We start from the raw sequence: 19,981 nt of genomic DNA on the forward strand, positions 1-19,981 counted from the left end.
TTTTATTTTTCCCTGATTTCCAGGCAAAATTTTGACCTTTTTCCTGACCCTATAGAATCTGATTCACTCTTAGAATTATTAGATATTTAAAAAATTCACTATCAAAGTAATAAGTATCAAAGTAATATTTGTTTCAAAGTAATAATAAAATGACCCAAAACTTCAACACCTGATTACTTCAAAAATAAAAATTTTTTTTTGAAAAATATTGTAGGGGGAATAAGTGTACTCATATATCTACCAAAAATCATAGATAACTTGAAAATTGAAGACAAAAATTTTTCAAGTGATCGGTTTCACTTATTTTGGCCCAAATAAGAACTTTAAATAATTAAAAAAAAAAATTCAATTAAACTTTTTCAAAAAAAATTAATTCCCAAAAATTTTTAATTAAAAGTTTGAAAAATTTCAATTTTCAAAGATTATATTTGAAATCTTTTAAAAATTCAATTTTCTCAAAAAATACATTCTATAATGCTTTTAATATTTAATTATTATCTAAAATTTTAAGATAAAACTCATTTTTAAATCAATTTTTATTAAAAAAATTCTAAGAGAATTCAATTATTTGAATACAAAAATATAATAATTTATTGGTATCCGGACAAGAAGTCCAAAACAAAAAATCCAAAGTAAAAAAAAAATAGTTTCACTTTGGACTTATTTTTTATCCAAAGAAATTAAAAATCCAATGAAAAAAATTGAGATATAAAAATTTAAATGGCTGCCTTGAATGAGATTGTTCTTTTTTTTGAGTTGCTCATTTCGATGACTGTAAATCGAAAGTAGGCAAACTTAACATTTTAAATTTCTGAAAATAATTAAACGAATCGAGTAATTTAATGGGAATTATATTAAAAAAAATAATTGAATTTTTGTAAAGAATTTTATCAAAATTGTTGGAAATAATTGTTTTAAAAATTATACAGAATAATTGAATTTTTTTGAAAAATTTTTTTATTTATGAAAATAATTGAGTTTTTGTGTAGAATTTCATTATTTATGTAAATAATTAAAATCCTGTGATTTTAGGTAACATAAGCATTTTAAATTCCGATTTTATATAGCGTAAAAAGTAAAAACGTGACTTTTTCACATCTTTCGTTATTTATTTTTCACATTTCTATTTATTTTGGATTTTTGACTTTGGACATTTTTATTTTGGATTTTTTGTACTTTGGACTTATTTTCTTGGATTTTTCGGTCTGGATTTTTTGGATTGGATTTTTTGTTCTGTAATAAATTTATTAAATAATTGAATATTTCTGAAAATTGAACTTTTTATATAATTAAATTCTTTGGACGAATTTTAATAACATTTTTAATAATAATTACATTTTTTGATGAATTCGATTAAAATTGTATTAAAAATAATTGAAATTTTTGCGATTAGGTTTCTTATTTATGATAATAATTGAATCCTTGTAGGAAATTTGATTGATTATAAAAATAATTAAATTATTGCGAAGAAATTTATAAAAAAATTTGTAAATAATTGAATTTCTGTGAATTGTTCATTATTTATGAAAGTAATTTAATGTTTGCGTAGAATTTTATCAAATTCTTTTTTTAAATAATTGAATTCTTTTGGAAAATATTATTAAAGTAGTAGATACTGAAAATCATTGAAATGAAGAAAAATTTTTGAAAATATTTTAATTTTGGAGAAGAATTTTATTATTTATAAAGAAAATTTAAATTTTGACGAGAATTATTTAAAATTTTTGAACATATTTGAATTTCTGTGAAGAAATTAAATCCGTTCAAAATTGAAATTTTCTAAAATTTCAAATTAAAACCTTTTGAAGTTCATCTATTTATGAAAATTGTAGACTTTTAAAATTCAAATTAATTTTGAAACATTGAAGTAAAATTATTCTTTAAATAATTTCTAAGTAATAATTTTATGATAGTTTTTCAAGAACTAAGTTATTTAAAAAGAAATTATTGTTTATGAGGCAAACAAGAAAGACACAAAAATTCAGCATTTTCTTTTAAATTTTAATTTAATTGTTCCTAGTATACGGGAACGTAAATAAGATCACAAGAATATCGTTTCAGTCAGTTTTGAATTTTTTTACTGTTTCTGTAAATGTTATTTACAAATTAACTAAATTATAATTTAACCCTCTGACCACTTATTGTTAGTTAGCTATTATCGACAAAAAACGACAATTATTCGGTCGCCTGGTGGGAACGATAGGAAAACAATTTGGAGAGGGAATAACTGAGCGTGGACAGAGGGTTAAAATAAACATCATTTAACTAAATAAAATTTATTAATATACAAAATAAAGAATTAATAGAAGACAATAAATAAAATTATCCACCTCTTTTCGTGTAATCGCGCAGTTATGTAGTTAAATATTTTCTTCCATACAATTGAGCCTTTTTTTCAAAACCTACGGACTTGATTGGAGTATTTATCTTGTAAAAGGGGTTCATAGAATACTGTAACAAACAATTTAAAATTCGAATTTTATAATAAGTAATAAATATTCATTTTATCCCACCAATAATCGCACGTGATTCGAATTACTCACCTTAATATAAGTTTCATACATTTCGTTAAAGAAGTTCTTAATTCCATCTTCATTTTTCCCATCGTGGACCATAATAAAACGTATTCTAGTTGCTGTCACAAACGCACTTACAAACCACTGATTAAATTTATCGACTACTTTTAAATGCATATTCGACGTTTTCCATATATGTTCATCCACTAAATCTAGAGCAGCATGAGCAACAAACTGACTTAGGTGTGCATTATCTTCTTTCTGTTTTCAATGAAACAAAAAAAACCAATCATTGCAAAAAAAAAGTATTTACTTATTTTGTAGTGATGCAGGTCAAAAAAATTAAAATTTTTTATTTATAAATTTATCCTCTATTAATGCAGGAATTTAAAGGATTTGAACCTATAAAAGACTATTCTCAGAAATGTTTTTCATAAAAAAGGAAGGAAATAATAGTTTGAATAAAGTAACTGACTTTGATCATTTTGATAGTTCATAATGAAATGATTTTGAATTATTTCCATTAATATTAAATATTTAATAATAAGTGTAAGACATTTTCGTCAGTTCGAGTAAGCAATTTGACGATCAAATTGATGATGCACAAAAAGAAAAAAATTTAATTTTTTGACTAAAGAAATTTAAAGTAGATGAATAGAAATTATAATAAAGATTTTTAACTCAAATTCGACGTGTCATGTTTTTCAAAACCAATCTGAGTTGTCATGTTTTTCCACCCAGCCAGCGATATGTGAAATATTTAATAAAATTTTCATACCTTTCTATCTTTACCGGCATTTGCGAATTCAATTTCAAACAATGGATTATCAGCATGTCCAACAATAGCGAAGTAAAAATTAAATGCCATCACGTAATATTGTAAATATTGAAGATTTTCATGAGAATCCTGTTTTGTTATTGTTTATTAACAGACGTGAGACGATGACAGCAGCCAAAGTATGTACTAGGTGTAAAGGTGCTGCCACACATGTAAGAGTGCACTATCAAGGTACATTTACAATACAAAGCCTCGACAAGGCATCATATACATATTGCATCATATTTCGAAGGTTCTACACTAGTTGAGCTTGAGTAGCAGAGTTGAGAGTAGTGAACGCTTTCCCTTCTACACAACGAAAAGTTTAAGGTTTAACAAGTTTACACATGTTTATTTCTCAAGAGAAAAATATTTGATTTGTCAGTTAGTGCAATATTAATTAACAGATTTAAAAAAGGCAATAAAAATGACGTCTTTTGAAAATTTAGCAGAGCAAATTCAGGAGAGTTTCTCTAAAACTGCTGCACACATTTTTCTATATCACGGTAAGTAGTATATTGTATTTTCTTTGTAATTTATGAGGCATTTGATTTCAAAACGATCCCCTTCGTAAACAATTGCCTATGTAAGACAACTTTTGAATAAATATATCCTACCAACGATTTTAATTAAATTTATATCAAACGAAAACTTGAATATTTTACTATATATTTATTGAACGATAATAGTGATTTTAATAAATTCATTAAATTTTACAGATATTTCGAAGGTTTTTTATATATAAAAATTGAGAAAAACAAATGCCGCCCTATACCAAAAAATGGTTAGAAAAGTGTAAAATTTGATTGATTTCTTAAAAATTTTAAAACTAATAAAATTAAATTCTTTCAAATGTAAAATTTATTTCAATGAAATTTGACAAAACTTTTAAAGTTGCTTTAATTTTTAAAATTATTTTTGGGAATTAAATTATCTTCAAAACAATTTTAAAGAATTTTTCAGAAACATAATTTTTTTTTAGAATTCAAAATTTAAAAAATTTTTGTTACATGTTTAAAATAATTGAAATTTTAAGTAATCTCAACGCAAAATCTTTTGAAATTTAATTATTTCTAAAAACTACGACTGCAATTTTTCCAAAGTTCAATTTCACATTTACATCATTTTTAGAATTTTCGAATAAACTTAATCAAAAATTTAATAATTTTGAAAGAAAAGTAAGATAATTTTTTTAAATTAAAATTTAAATACTATCATTACTTTTACGTTGATTAAAAATAATATTAAAAGGATTTCAATTTTAAACTCTTTTAAAGTTTAAATATTTCTTAAAATTCTTGTTACGACGATTCTATATTCAAATATTTTTTAAAATTTTAACTTAAATTCTTTTTAAATCAATTCTTATTAGAATTCAACAACGATAATTGAATTATTTAAATACAAGAATTTTTTGTAAAATTTAATTATTTTCCAAACATTTAGTTACATTCAGAAAAATCTACAATAGTATAGATTTATTTAATTCATCTCTCAAAGAATTCATTCGATTTGTTCACTCTACTTTCCATAGCACATAATTATTTTCTTTCTTATTTCCAATTTTGTAATGGCTTTATAATCTACGAAATTGCACTACCTTTGATAGTAAAATTACTGTTTTATTTTGTAGTCATGTTATTGGTTGTAACTGTTGGACTTAATAATAATAATAAATACAACAATATTTAAAAACATATTTTTAAAGTGAAAAAATAAAATTCTTTGAAATATAAAATTTATTTTAATGAAATTTGAGAAAATTTCCCATTTTTCAATTTTTAAAAATTATTTTCGGGAATTTAACTACTTTCAAACAATTTTAATTACTATTTTTTACATTTTTCAAAACTTCTAAATAAAATTTTTCAAACTTCATTAATTTTGCTTCCTCATAGAGGAAGAATTGTATTAGCAAAATTTTTGATTTTGATTTTTTGACATATTTATAAACTTTTCTTCGTTATACCTAATCTTTTAGTACTTTATGCACGAATGGGCATTGCCCCTATAAATGTTGTAAATAAATACAAAAAAATTTTTATGTAATTTTGTCTCAGAAGTCCAAAAAACGGATTATAAAAATTTGTCCCGATGTGTGTGTGTGTGTGTGTGTACTAACATTTCATTTGCCTCAATATCTCAGAACGAGAAAGAGCTAAAGGCCACAATTTTTTTTTTAATTGTAGGTCTCCCCGGGGGACATAAAATGAAAGTATTTTCAGCCCGATTCATAAAGTTCAACTATATTTTTTTGCATTTTTCATTTTGTAAAAAAACGTTTTTTGGCCATAACTTAAAAAAAATGTTAGGACACCTATAAATGTTTTTCTTTAGTTTTATAGAGTTTTTTCAGTCGCATCTGTTGAGCCTTCATTGAACATTTTTCGTCTATATTAGCCTGAGATATTAAAGTTTTAAAAATCTAAATTTTTTGAAAATAACACTTTTTTGAAAATCTTGTTGAAAAATATAAAAGTAATTTCAAAAGTATCATTACCAACTTGTAGAGCATTAAAAAAGGTTTCGATTGACCTATTTTTGAACCTGATTTGGTCAAAAATTATCAAATTATTGGTATTTGAAAAATCAAAAATTGTGGAAAATATAATTTTGTCAACATTCTTGTTTATTAACTTATGTGTAATTATTAAACTATTATAACCATCTTATAGAATATATAAAAATATATTTTTTGGACCAAGATTTAATGATTTTTAACTCTTTTATAAAAATTAATTCTTATATTTCAATTATTATTATTTCTATGAGGAAGCAAAATGTTCATGAAATTAACACCAAAATTATAAAAATGTACAACTTGGTTTATTATCTAATTGATTTTAATTATTTATAATTAATAGTATATTGGTATTTATTAATATTAAAAAAACGGTCTGACCAAGATTGACTTACTTGCACTACTGAAATTTTGGAATTTGTAGAAATCACACATTGTTTTTTTTAAATAAATTATTAGTGAATTATTTCCTCCTTTATGGTTTATATTTTAAAAGGAGAAATTAAATAGTCTGACTGACATTGACTTGTACTACTTAGACTTTAAAAAGCAAAAAATGCACTACTGTAATTATTTTTCAAAAAAAAATATAAAATATTATGTTCTATTCCGCGTCACCCAAGAGGTTGAACATCAGACGCTCTTTTGTATGGTTTCCCCATTACACACAGTTCTTCCAATTACAAAATTTGTAGCAAAACACGTTAACAATTTTAACGCATTTGAATTTGTAATTGGGCTAATGTGTCATAGGCCTACTCCACTCCTCCCTTCAACAAGAGAAAAGTTTTTATTTCAATCAAGAATAATTTCTTTGAATCTAATAAAAATAAATATTTGTCTTAGTAATTCAATATTTATATGTATAAAATAAATATTGAACACTTTGATAAAATATATATTTTTTCTCCGATTGAACACAATAAAAGCAAAGTCTTTAAAATTCAATTGAGTTTGAATCTATGATGTAAATAATTACAAATTTACACTTACATATTATTTGCAGATTTTTGGTATTATTAAATGAAAATAATTACAAATTCTAAGTTTTTTCGAATTCGAAAAATAAAACTTTTTTGAGACTTTGTTTTTAATGTGGAGCACAATTTATTTGCGACAATATTAATAACATTGACAGAAATATATTATGTTCCGAAGGACCGCTGAAAAAAAATTAGGTCACAATGAAAACATAACATCAAAATTAGGTCAAAATGATAGGTCAGGAAATAAATATAACCTTCAAATTAGGTAAGAATGCGAGGTTAGCGAGCAAACGTAACCTAAAAATTAGGTCGAAATGATAGGTTAAAAAGCAAACAACCTCAAAATTATGTCAAAATGATAGGTCAGAAAGCAAACATAACCTCAAAATTAGGACAGAATGATAGGTTAGAGAGCAAACATATCCTCAATATTAGGTCAAAGGGCAGAGGGCAAACATAACATCAAAATTAGGTCAAAGGACAGAGGGTAAACATAACCTCAAAATTAGGTCAGTATGGTAGGTTAAAGAGCAAACATATCCTTAATATTAGGTCAAAGGACAGAGGGGAAACATAACATCAAAATTAGACCAAAGGGGTAAACATAAACTCTTAACATAATATGGTAAACATAACCTCAAAATAAGGTCAAAGGGCAGAGGGCAAACATATCCTCAACATTAGTTCAAAGGGCAGGGGGCAAACATAACCTACAAATTAGGTCAGTATGATAGGTTAGACATAAAACATGTCGTCAATATTAAGTCAAAGGTCAGAGGGCAAGCATATCCTCAAAATTAGGTCAAAGGGCATAGGGCAAACATAACCTCAAAATTAGGTTAAAGGACAGAGGATAAACATAACCTCAAAATTAGGTCAAAGGGCAGAGAGTAAACATAACATGAAAATTAGGTTAAAGGACAGAGGGAAAACATAACCTCAAAATTATGTCAAGATATCCTCAATATTAGGTCAAATGACAGAGTTCTATAAAAAATAGAGGTAAGGGGCTGGCGCGCGTACATCACTGGATGTACGAATGTTTAAATTTAAGTAATATATAATGTTTAAAAATCTATAATGTATTTTTACGCAGAAATGAAAAAAATATTGCATCGTGAAACGACAAACAATAATTTGAAACACAGAAAAAATATTAACATAAAAAAGCGAAACACATTGTACAAAAGAAAAAGATATTGACAGAAAATCTGAATCAAAAAAAAAAAATAAAATGAAAAAAGCATATAGATCAGAAACAGAAAACAAATTTTGTTAAAACTGCAACAGAGTTGAAGCGTTGAAAATATGTTTAACTTCAATTGAAAAGCGTTGACCTGAAACAAAAAGCACACTTTTATTAGAACACATCTAATATAATAATATATAATATAATAAAAATAACTAAAAATATACCTTAGAGAAAAAACTGGAATTTGCGGATGTTGATCTGAAACTAACTTGATATTTTCTCTAACAAACAGGTCTCGAATTAACTTTCAAGGGGCTAAAATGTGTTTGTTAAATTTTATTTTTATTCATTTTAATTTTAATTAATTTAAATTTCTTTGAAAAGATAAAAGAAGTTACATTATTTTTCGCGTTTAATGAAACAAAATTTTTATTTAAGAACATTGCTTTTGGAAACTTAGGTGTGAAAAAAGCGCGGAATTTGAAAGTAATATGACATTTAACTAAATTAACGATCGTATGAAATTTCCCGAAATTCTAAACGATCGAATAAAGATTAGATCGAATTTACAAAAATCGAATACTTTTATGATGAACTTCTAAAATATCGAATGCTTATTTGATTGAATTTTAAAAATATCGAATGTTAATTTGAACGAATATTAAGAACATCGAATGTTTATTTTAATCAAATTTTCAAAACATTGATTATCAATATTTGATCGAAAATGTTGCAGTTGTTGTTTTAGTTTAATCTTATCAAAATTTGTTATACTTTTCTACTATTTTTTCTTGTTTTATTTGAATATAGACAAAATGATTTTGTATGCTACTGACTGACAAAAGCATAGAGGCAACTTTGTATGCATATCTACTATTAAGTAATAAAATATTAATGAAAAAAGTTTACTTTGACAAGTAAGAAGAAAAAAGTAAGATACAAATATGGAAAGTATTTTTCTTAGTATGAATACAATTTTTAATTTCAAAATAGAACTTTTTCTAACAAGAATAAGTAATCACAAGCGTGTTGAAATTTTACTATTGTTATTTTCAAGACAAAAATGTAAAATATACAAATATTAATTAAATATGAATAAATATAAAGTTAAGTAGCAGTAGATGATTATTTTTTTCTCTGCTTTTTATTAAAAAATTTCTTTCTCAAGAGAAAGAAGATAAGAGAGTCAACCGGAATTAGTTTACAAAAACGACATTAATTCTTGTCAAAAGAACGTAACCTCTTCAAGTACTCCTTAGTGTATGCTATTCTCTACCGAATGTGAATTGATACCCATCGCTTCATCTTCTTAGGTGCATCACCACCGTCAAAAAGACTCAATATGTCATTTTTTGTTTTAGACATTTTGTTAACAAATGAATTGCGGTACACAAGTTAACAAGAATATCATTAGATGAAGAAAGTTAAACAATCATCATCAAACGTATGGCATTGGTGAACCCCCTGAGATGGCTGGTACCCTCCAAATCCACTATTTCCTTTTTTCGGAAATCATTCTTTTGACCAGGAAAAATGCCGTTTATTTTTTCTCAATCTTTTGTTAAGCGCAATTTTGAAATAAATGTATATTTACATATAATGTATGAAAATAATAAAGTTTGTAGATATAAGATAATAAAACCAATGCATTGTTGGTTATAAATATTATACTTCTTCTTTCTTGTCATTGTAAACTATTTTTTATAAATATTTCATTGTTTAATAGTAGGGCTAAATGTTAAATTTAGAACAACTGTTTTTTTAGTCAACAAAGAAAGCCAAAAGTCATTTGCTTAAAACCAATTTCTAGCTTTTACAAGGTAGTAACCTGTTAAAAGCTGATAGCACAAACTACTTCTGCAAGGGTTACATGCCAATATGACCTGTATAGCTCCTTCGATGGTTTACATGCTATAATGTATTTTTGGTCCTTAGCAAAGACAAATATGGTTTCTTATGAACGTTCGCGCTCTGCAACAATATTTCTCATTATTTTCTTAGTGTGAATAAAATTTTTAAATTCAAAACAAAACTTCTTCTAACTGGAATATTTTTTTAATTTTTATGATTTAGCACTAGATACGCGCTTTGAAGCGCATGTGCCCATTGTGCTTTAGTTCTTAATAATAGAAATAAATAAATCATAAAATAAAACATTACAATGTTCTTAAAACTGTAAATTTGTTTTAAAATCGTGTTAAAAAACTACGAAATTATAAAATCTTTTAAATATTCTTTATAAAGTAAAAATATTTTAATTTTGAGAAATGAAAATAAAATTATTCAAAATTTGAACAAATGGAAAAAATTTTTTTTTAATTTTAGAAAAAAGTATAGTTATTTAAAATTTGATAAAATGAAAATAAAATTATTTAAAAATTTAAGAAAATGAAAATAAAATGAATTAAAATTTTAAACAAATAAAAAAAAAAATATTTAAAATTTGAAAAGCTACAAGTATATAGTTATTCAATGATTTAAATTTTGATAAAATAAAGATAAAATTATTTAAATTTTAAAAAATTATTTAAAGTTGAAAAAAAATTTAAATTAAATTTTGAGAAATGAAAATATAATTATTGAAAATTTGAAAAAATTAAAATAAAATGAATTAAAATTTGAACAAAGGAAAAAAGAATTATTTAAAAATAAAAATAATTAATAATTCACATTTCTAAAAAATCTTAGAAATTTTAATTCAAAAAGTTAAAAAATCTTTTTTAAACTTACTGCGGAAAATCATCTTTGAGCACCAAAAAAAAATCACTTAATCCCACTTGGTTTCAGTACCTACGACACTTCCCCCAACACGAGGTGTTACACGGCCCGAGGTTCATTCGCAACTGAAGAAATGTCTGTCAATTATTTGTCTATTACCGTTAATTGATTTTTAATGACTTTCCAATTTCCTAGAAATTTAGTCATTTTTCGACAAAATAAAATTTTCAAAATTTTTATATATATTTTTTCTACCTCTTGCAAAAAATAATTGGGACTAGTAATGACTTATTATGACTTAGAGAAGTTAATGACGTCATATTTTTTGGAAATTTCTCTCTTTCTCTCTTACTCTTATGGAGAAAGTAAAAATTTTCAAAACACACTGCAAAAAGAAGTATCTTATTTAAGATGTTTTGGTAGTCATTTCTAAGATGTTATTATTGTAGTCACTTTTTAGTCATTTAAAATATCTTAATTTAAGATGTTTAAAGTATCTTCGTACACATTTTCACCATATTTTTTGGAGAAAAAGTTTTGAGGTTAACTATGGGCTTATATGTAAGACATTTTATGCATCTTAGTTTTTAGTAACTTAAATTTTTTTCGCATCTTACAATTCACAAGTATCTTATCGCTAAACATCTTATTGAGACAGAAACATCTTAATTTAAGATACTTTAAAAAACTTACAGAAGTATCTTACTTTTTTAAGACAGAAGAAATATCTAAGACGTATAAAACATCTTAAAAATCAGTAAGATACTTTAGAAAACATCTTATTTTAAGATGTAAGATACCATTTTTCCATCTTACATCTTATTTTAAGATATCAAATAAGACACTTATTTTTGCAGTGCAGTTACAAAAATTATTTCTATTTCTAGCAGGAAATAAACAAAACAAAAGTATGACGTTGCGGAGATAATGACGTCATATTTTTTTGGAAATTTTCTTTCTCTCTCACTCTTATGGAGAAAGTAAAATTTTTCAAAAATACTGAAAAATTATTTCTATTTCTCGCAGAAAATAAACGCAGGACAAAAATAATGACGTAGACAAGATAATGACGTCATACTTTTTGGAATTCTCATTCTCATTCATTCTTATGGAGAACATAAAATTAAAAAAAAAATTACAAAAATTATTTCTATTTCCTTCAGGAAATAAACAAAACAATAGAAATGAGAGGAGATAATGACGTCCTTTTTTCGAAAATTTCTCTCTTTCTCTCTCACTCTTATAGAGAAAGTAAAAATTTTCAAAAATATTGCAAATTTTTTTTCTATTTCTCGCAGGAAATAAACAAAGCAAAAACAATGACTTAGAAGAGATAATGACGTCATATTTTTTTGGAAATTTCTCTTTCTCTCTCACTCTTATAGGGAGAAAGTAAAAATTTTCAAAAAAGTTACAAAAATTGTTTCTATTTCTCGCAGAAAATAAACAAAACAAAAGCAATGACGTTGCGGAGACAATGACGTCATATTTTTTTTTGAAAATTTCTCTTTCTCTCTCACTCTTATGGAGAAAGTAAAAATTTTCAAAAATTTAACATTTGAAAAAATAAAAATGATATTAATTAAAATTTGAAAAAATTTAAATAGAATTTTAGAACATTAGAAATGCAAAATAAAATCAGTAATAATTAAAAACAAAATTTTTTTTTAATCATTTAAAATTATAAATTTTAATTGAAAAAATTAAAAAATCTTTTTTTACTTACTGCGGTTGGTTTCGGCCAACGGCTGATCCCCATCCTGGAAAGGCTCTTGTTAAATGTTGTTATTTTTGAAGAGAACAAAAAAACACTCACTTTCGGTCCACTTGTATAAAAAGAAAAAATTGGTGGGAAATTTTTTTATATATTCGATCGCGGTTTTAAATATTGGGAACACTCCCAATAGAAAAGGATGAATTTAGTTTAAACTTTAAAATAAATTCTTTCACCCCCACGACACTTCTCGATGTTTTTGGATAAATGCTCCTTCTTCTTGTAAAAAATCCAAATTTATCCACACTTGTCGAATTTATCCAAAAAAATGCAGTCCATCCAAATGCACCAAAAAATATCCGACAGCGAGGTGTTAACCGGCCCAAGGTAAACTCGCAACTGAAGAAATGTCTGTCACGTCATTAACTATTACCGTTAATTGATATTTAATGAGTTTTTAATTTTCTCGAAATTTCGTCATTTTTCGCACTTTTAGGGGCAAAAATTAAATTTTCGGAAATTTTTTATTTTATTTTTGCTACATTTTGCGGGTAATAAATGATAAAAAACAGATGACGTAGAAGAGGTGATTACGTCATATTTTTTGGAAATTTCTCATTTTTATGGAGAAAATAAAATTTAAAAAAAAGTACAAAATTTTTTTTTATTTCTCGTAAGAAATAAACAAAACAGAAACAATGACGTAGAGGAGATAATGATTCATATTTTTTTGGAGATTCTCTCCTATTTCTTTCTCACTTTTATGAGGAAAATAAAATTTAAAAAAAAATTACAAAAATTATTTCTATTTCTGAGAGGAAATAAACAGAACAATAGGAATGACGTAGAGGAGATACTGACAGAAAACTTCTTGCAAATTTACTTATTCTCTGTCACTTTTAAGAAAAAATTTAAAGTTTTCAAGAAATTTTTACAAATTTTTACTCTGATAGTTTATAAACGGACAAAAAAATTAGAAGAAAATTATTTGAAATTTGAAAAAATGACAATAATCTTAATTATAATTTGAAAAAATCTAATTAGATAAATTATAATTTGAAAAAATTTAAATAGAATTTTAGAACATTAGAAATGCAAAATAAAATCAGTAATAATTAAAAACAAAATTTTTTTTTAATCATTTAAAATTATAAATTTTAATTGAAAAAATTAAAAAAGATTTTTTACTTACTGCGGTTAGTTTCGGCCTACGGCTGATCCCCATCCTGGAGAGGCTCTTGTTAAATGTTGTTATTTTTGAAGAGAACAAAAAAACACTCACTTTCGGTCCCGAAAACACTCCCGAAAAAAAAATCAAAAATTTAAATTTAACCGAACTTGAACACTTGTTTTCACTCCCATGGCACTTCCGAATGTTTTTGGATGAATATAAAAAAATATCCAAATTTATTCAAACATATTGAATTTATCCAAAAAAATCCAAAAAATTGCAGTCCATTCAAATTTTTCAACAAAAAAAATCCAAAAGTATCCAAAGGCACCAAAAAATATCCAAAGTATCCAAAAGTTGTCAAACGTCCCCAAAAATATCCGACAGCGAGGTGTTACCCGGCCCGAGGTAAACTCGCAACTGAAGAAATGTCTGTCACGTCATTAACTATATTACCGTTAATTGCTTTTTAATGACTATTTAATTTTCTGGAAATTTCGTCATTTTTCGCACTTTTAAGGGCAAAAATAAAATTTTTTAATTTTTATTTTGCTACATTTCGCGGGTAGCGAAAGGTAAAAAACAGATGACGTAGAAAAGGTGATGACGTAATATTTTTTTTTGCAAATTTACTCCTTAACATTTTCTCTCACTTTTATGGAGAAAATAAAATTTTTTTTAAAATATTTCAAAAATTATTTCTTTTCTCTTTTGGAGGAAATAAAGGGGAATTTTCTTTCTCTTTTTTTTATAGCAAAATATTATTTTATTTAGTTTCTGAAATATTAAGAAAATAATTTTTTATCATAATTATCCCACGTGAATAAATTAGACCGAGAAATTCCCGGGAGTCACTACCGATAAATTCACGGGACTTTTCCGGGAGTGAAAAAAAATTTCTTTTTCTATTCATTTGTTTTTTCACTTCCGGTAAATTACCGGGAGATTCCAGAGTAATTTCTGTAAATTTCTATCCAATTAAATTTATTTTACATAAATATAGATATCTTTTAAAACTTTTTAATGAAAATCATATTTTTCTTTCTTTTAATTGTGTCGACAGTATGAAGTATGAGTGTGTCTTGTAAAGAGTGGGGACGAGTTCACAGTCCTTTAAAACTAAAGCATAAGCAGGTGTGGTCAGATTAATTAGTCGCTACTCAAAGTGATAGCACGTTTGTCTTCCAATAAGGCTCAGTGAAGAATTGGAAGGATTGATTATCTCCAAGTTTTTGTACTTTTACTTGTTAAATAAATAAAGTAGAGTTGGCTCTCAGTTGAGTAACCAACTCACCAAAAATAATAATATTAGTTGTTTCTTACGGCGACAACAATTGCAATTTATATATTATTAATTATAATACAATGAGAGAAGTTGGAGTAACAATCATTTTAAAATGGCTGACTAAAATTAAATTTTGCTACTGAAAATTGAAAAATTGATTTTTTTCTTAATGTCTGACTAAAATTAAATTTTTCTACTAAAAATTGAAAAATTGATTTTGTTTTTGCTGATGTCTGACAAAAATTGATTTTATTTCCTTGTCTGACTAAAATTTAATTTTGCTACTGAAAATTAAGAAATTAATTTTCTATTTCCGTCTGACTGAATCTGACTTTATCTACTAAAATGTTGTAAAAATCTATTTTACTAAAATAATTTATTCCACCACAAATTTAAAAATTTTTTAATTTTACTTCCTCATAGAGGAAGTATTGTAATACCAAAATTTTGCGAGTTCGATTTTTTGACATATCTTTATGTTATTTGACCTCAGGAGTTTAAAAATGACATTTTTAAAAAATGTCATTCCGTATGTGTGTGTAAACATCACATTTTCGTAAATATCTCGAAATCATCAAGAGCTTTTGGGTTGAATTTTTTTTTAAATTGTAGATCTCGCCTGCGAACATAAAATGAGAGTACTTTGTGATAGATTAATAAAATTTAAATAAATTTTTTTTGGAATTTTAATTTTGCAAAAAAAAGTTTTTTGCCCATAACTTTAAAAAAATGTCAGGACACCTATAAATGTTTTTCCATAATTTTGTAGAGTTTTTTTAGACGCATCTTTTGAGCCCTAATTGAACTTTTTTCGTACATATTAACCGGAGTTATTAAACTTTTAAAAATCAAAAATTTTGGAAAATAAGACTTTTTTGAAAAATTTGTTGAAAAACGTAGAAGTAACATTAAAATTATCGTTATCAACTTGTAGAGCAGTAAAAATTCTTCCAATTCTTGAAATATTTCCTAAAATTATAACTGAAATTCTTTATTAAAATAATTCTTATCAAAAAGTTCAACTAGAATTGAATTACCTATTTAAATAAAAAATAAGTGATAAAATAATTGATTATTTCTAAAAAAAAATGCAACTGTAACTCAACTTATGGATTTTCTTTCATTTTTAGAAAAAGATCGCCAAGCCGAACTGTTTGAAGAGATGAAGAATGTTGTGGAAAAACACTGTGTTATAAATGCAAAGTTACAGGAAGCTAATCGTGTAATTGAAAGAATTGCAGCTTTACAAAGTTCCGAGGGAGAAGGTTCACAGTTCGAGGACATTCTTGAGGTTAGCAAAATTCTAATTTTCTTAAAAAATACACTACCGTCGGAAAATATCGGTACGGCTCCAAGCACATGGCCCAAAAAAATACCAATTTTTAAATCACGATTTTTCTGTGAATACAAATGTCAGAAATTTAACAAATATACCATTCGACAGCTTATAATATTCTATTACGCTGAATGATATACAATTGAAAATTTTAATAAATTACACAAAGATTTTAGCACTCGACAAATTTGAAAAAAAAATTAAATTTTCTTTGACAATTTTTTAAACTCTTATTTTTTAAAAATTGCAGACAAAATTTAAAACTTATATTAGATGTCATCCTTCAAGTCTCATCTTTAATTTAAGACCAAAAAAGTTAAAAACTCTTATTCGGTTCCCCGCTTCTTAACCCTCTGCCTACGCTGACTTATCCCCACTCTAGCGCTTTTGAATGTAATTCCCATAGTCCCCACCAGGCGACCGAATTGTCGTTTTTTGTCGATAACGGTCACTTGCGTAGGCAGAGGGTTAATGGGATGCTGAAAAACTTAAAGTGTCAACGCAAAAGAAAATTTAAATAATAAATAAAATCATTTAAGGGAACTTTCTGGTGCAGAATTAGTAAAAAAAACACTTTTTTAAACTCTTATCGTCAAAATTATGACAAATTTTTCGTCTTGATTGAATCTGACATCAGACTTTCGAGTTTCAAAATGGCGAATCCAATATGGCTGTCAAAATTTTCAATTTTTATTGGATTTGCTTGAAACTCATTACTGGATGGTGTTTGGGTCATTAATTGCACCAGATTTACAAAATTTAATATTATATGTCGGAAAAATTTGAACGTGAGCTATTTTAAATGATAACGCTGACCGACACTGATTTTGCCCCCTGAATAATTCTGCTCACTTTTAATAGATTTTGTCACACTGATTATGAATCTGTACAACAATTTTTTTGGTACAGAAAAATCTGTCAAAAACTTGATGTTAGCTCATGTCAATTTTTTGAAAATTTAGTGTTTGAAAGTAAAAAAAACACGTTTTTGACCGTCTTCAATCATAAATAAATAAAAAAAGAGGTATTAGAATTTTTTTTTACGTTCATCATGGACAATAATTTTCAAAAAAAAATAATCAGAAAGCGTTAAGATTAATAAAAATTTTTATCTTCTTATTAACGAAGATTTCTTTTTTTTAAACTCTTGAGACTTTGCAGTATTATTTTTTTAAATAATAAATTGAAGAGTTATTTTTTTTTTTTGATAGAAATACAAGAATGAAATGGACAAAATTAATCCCGATGTTTCGCGCAATAGAAACCTTGTCGATTTTAATCGTCAAATTAAGGATCTGTTGAAAGGTAAGACAAAAATTATTATTTAATTTTTTTTTATTATTGTTATTAACTAACTTATTACCATAAGCGGTAACAACGATCGACCTTGACCTTCAGTTGCCGCTTCTAGGAACAATATTTTGTAGATTATCAAAAATTGTTGAAAAATATATAAACTTTTGGTAAAAATGATTGGTGAAGCATATGAATTTGAATCGAGCGAAAAATAATAAATACTTGTTAAAACAGATGGAGAAAACGATAAATCCAAGGATAACAATGATGATGACGATGACGATGATTTACAGTGTACTCAAAAGGAGATCAATGTAGTTGATCCATTCACGAAGAAGAGAATGACTGATCCTATGAGAAATAAATTGTGTGGTCATATTTATGATCGTGAGAGTGTCACAGCTTTATTGAAAGTCAATCCACGAACTAGGTAATTAACTAATTTTTTTCGTCAATTATGTTATGTAACTCATTATGTTCATTTTTTGTTCCTCCTTTTTTTAAATTCAACTGCATTTCAATTTTTATAAAATAGTTTTTCCTGATTAAAAAAAAATGAAATGCAGTTTAAAAATTTTTTATTATTACTGAAAGCGAAAAATTGTCAACACTTGAACTTTGATAAGAATTGTTTTTTATTTGCAGGTGTCCTGTTGTTGGTTGCGGTAGTAAAGAATTTGTTACCCTGCAAAACTTGGAAGCTGATATAGTGTTAAGAACACGTTTATTAAAAATGAAAGCTTAACTTATAAAGAGTATTAAATCATTCTACTTCGGTTTAAGATTTTCTCGTTTAACATTTAAGTATTATTAATGTAAATTTGAGAAATAAATAATTTACTTTTGTATAAGAATTGTTTTTGCTCAGTAAATATTATTTTTATACCTAATCCATTGGTTCTCTTGAAAATGAAAGTGTTATTAATGTTGACACATAAACAATATTTCATTACAATTTTGTTATTTATTGCTTCTAGGGTCGCTGTTTGCAAATCTGAAGTCAGATTTCAAAAATTTTCAGGTTAACTCATAATAACTAAACTTAATAATAACGTATTTAATTAATGAAATTTTATTTTATTACTGCAGCGCTCGAACTAGGTCAATTCAATTATTTTCAAAAATTTTAATAAAACTTTTGGCAAAATTTCAATTATTTACGAAAAATTTTCTCAATTCAATGATTTTTAATAGGTAACTTCTATTCTAATAAAATTTTCCAAAAGAATTAAATTATTTTTAAAAAATTTAATAAAATTCTACATAAACTTTTCATTATTTTCAAAAAATAATAAAAATTTTATTAAAATTCGTCAAAAGAATTCAGATATTTAAAAATTTATAAATAAGATTCTTTATGAGAATTCAACTTTAAGAAACATTCAATTATTCAATAAATTGTTATTTTTGTATTTAAATAATTGAATTCTAGTAGAATTTTCTCATAAACATTGATTAAAAAATGGATTTTAGTTAAAATATTAGATTATAATTGAATATTAAAAATATTGGAGCGTAAATTTTTACAAATAATTGAATTTTTAAAAGGTTTCAAGATTAAAATTTTTGAAAATTTGAATTTTTCATATTTTTAACTAACAATTAATTCTATGGAATTAATTTTTTAAGGAACTTTAATTAAGAATTTTTTTTAAAATTATTTGAAGTTTTTATTTTCTAATACATATTTAATTGAAGAATTTACGAATAATTGAAATTTTGTAAAATTGAATTGTAAACAAATTATTTTGAAAATTCTTAAAGAACTTTTTGAAAAATTATTAAAAATAATGAATTTATAGAAGATGTTTAGTTAAAAACAAGAAAAAAATTAAATTTTGAAAAAGTTACAAATTATTGCAAAAATTCAATTATTTTCAAGAGCAATAATATTTTTCGCAAAAATTAAATATTGTTCAAAAGTAATAAAATTCTTCTTAGGAATTCAATTATTTTCACAAATAATAAAACTCATCGCAGAATTTCAATTATTTTTAATGCAATTTTAATCGAATTTCTCGAAAAATGTAATTATTCTTAAAAATTTTATTAAAATTCGTTGATAGAATTCAATTATTTGAAAATTTGTTAATAACGATTTTTTATGGGAATTGAATTTTAAGAAACATTCAATTATTCAATAAATTATTTATTTGCATTTTGTTTGTATTTAAATAATTTAATTCTATAGTAGAATTTTCTAATAAAAATTGATTTTCATTTCATAAAAATGAATTTCAGTTAAAATTTTAGATTATAATTGAATATTAAAAGCAATATAGCTTGAATTTTAAAAAATAATTGAATTTTGAAATTAATTTTTTTGAGAAAGTTTAATTGAATTTTTTTAATATTATTTGAAGTTTTTATTATTCTAATATTTATTTAATTGAAGAATTTACGAATACCTAAATGAAATTTCGTAAAAT

The 19,981-nt window shown here is 24.9% G+C and overlaps 2 protein-coding genes across 2 annotated transcripts; one reads left to right on the forward strand and one right to left on the reverse strand.

Annotated features, from left to right (window-relative positions):
* Positions 1-2,260: 2,260 nt before the first annotated feature.
* On the reverse strand, positions 2,261-3,488 carry LOC122505407 (probable trafficking protein particle complex subunit 2). The gene is made up of 3 exons (XM_043617006.1): positions 3,295-3,488; positions 2,544-2,777; positions 2,261-2,451 (listed from the first exon to the last, which is right to left on the reverse strand). The coding sequence occupies exons 1-3, from the start codon at positions 3,382-3,384 to the stop codon at positions 2,353-2,355; spliced, it is 423 nt and encodes a 140-aa protein (XP_043472941.1). The 5' UTR covers positions 3,385-3,488; the 3' UTR covers positions 2,261-2,352.
* Positions 3,489-3,626: 138 nt separating this feature from the next.
* On the forward strand, positions 3,627-18,406 carry LOC122505401 (E3 SUMO-protein ligase NSE2-like). Its single transcript, XM_043616994.1, has 5 exons — positions 3,627-3,839; positions 16,051-16,211; positions 17,468-17,561; positions 17,787-17,982; positions 18,198-18,406. The coding sequence occupies exons 1-5, from the start codon at positions 3,761-3,763 to the stop codon at positions 18,295-18,297; spliced, it is 630 nt and encodes a 209-aa protein (XP_043472929.1). The 5' UTR covers positions 3,627-3,760; the 3' UTR covers positions 18,298-18,406.
* The last annotated feature ends 1,575 nt before the right edge of the window (positions 18,407-19,981 follow it).

This window comes from Leptopilina heterotoma, unplaced genomic scaffold (assembly GCF_015476425.1).
Source record: "Leptopilina heterotoma isolate Lh14 unplaced genomic scaffold, ASM1547642v1 Lhet_113, whole genome shotgun sequence".
NCBI lineage: Eukaryota > Metazoa > Arthropoda > Insecta > Hymenoptera > Figitidae > Leptopilina > Leptopilina heterotoma.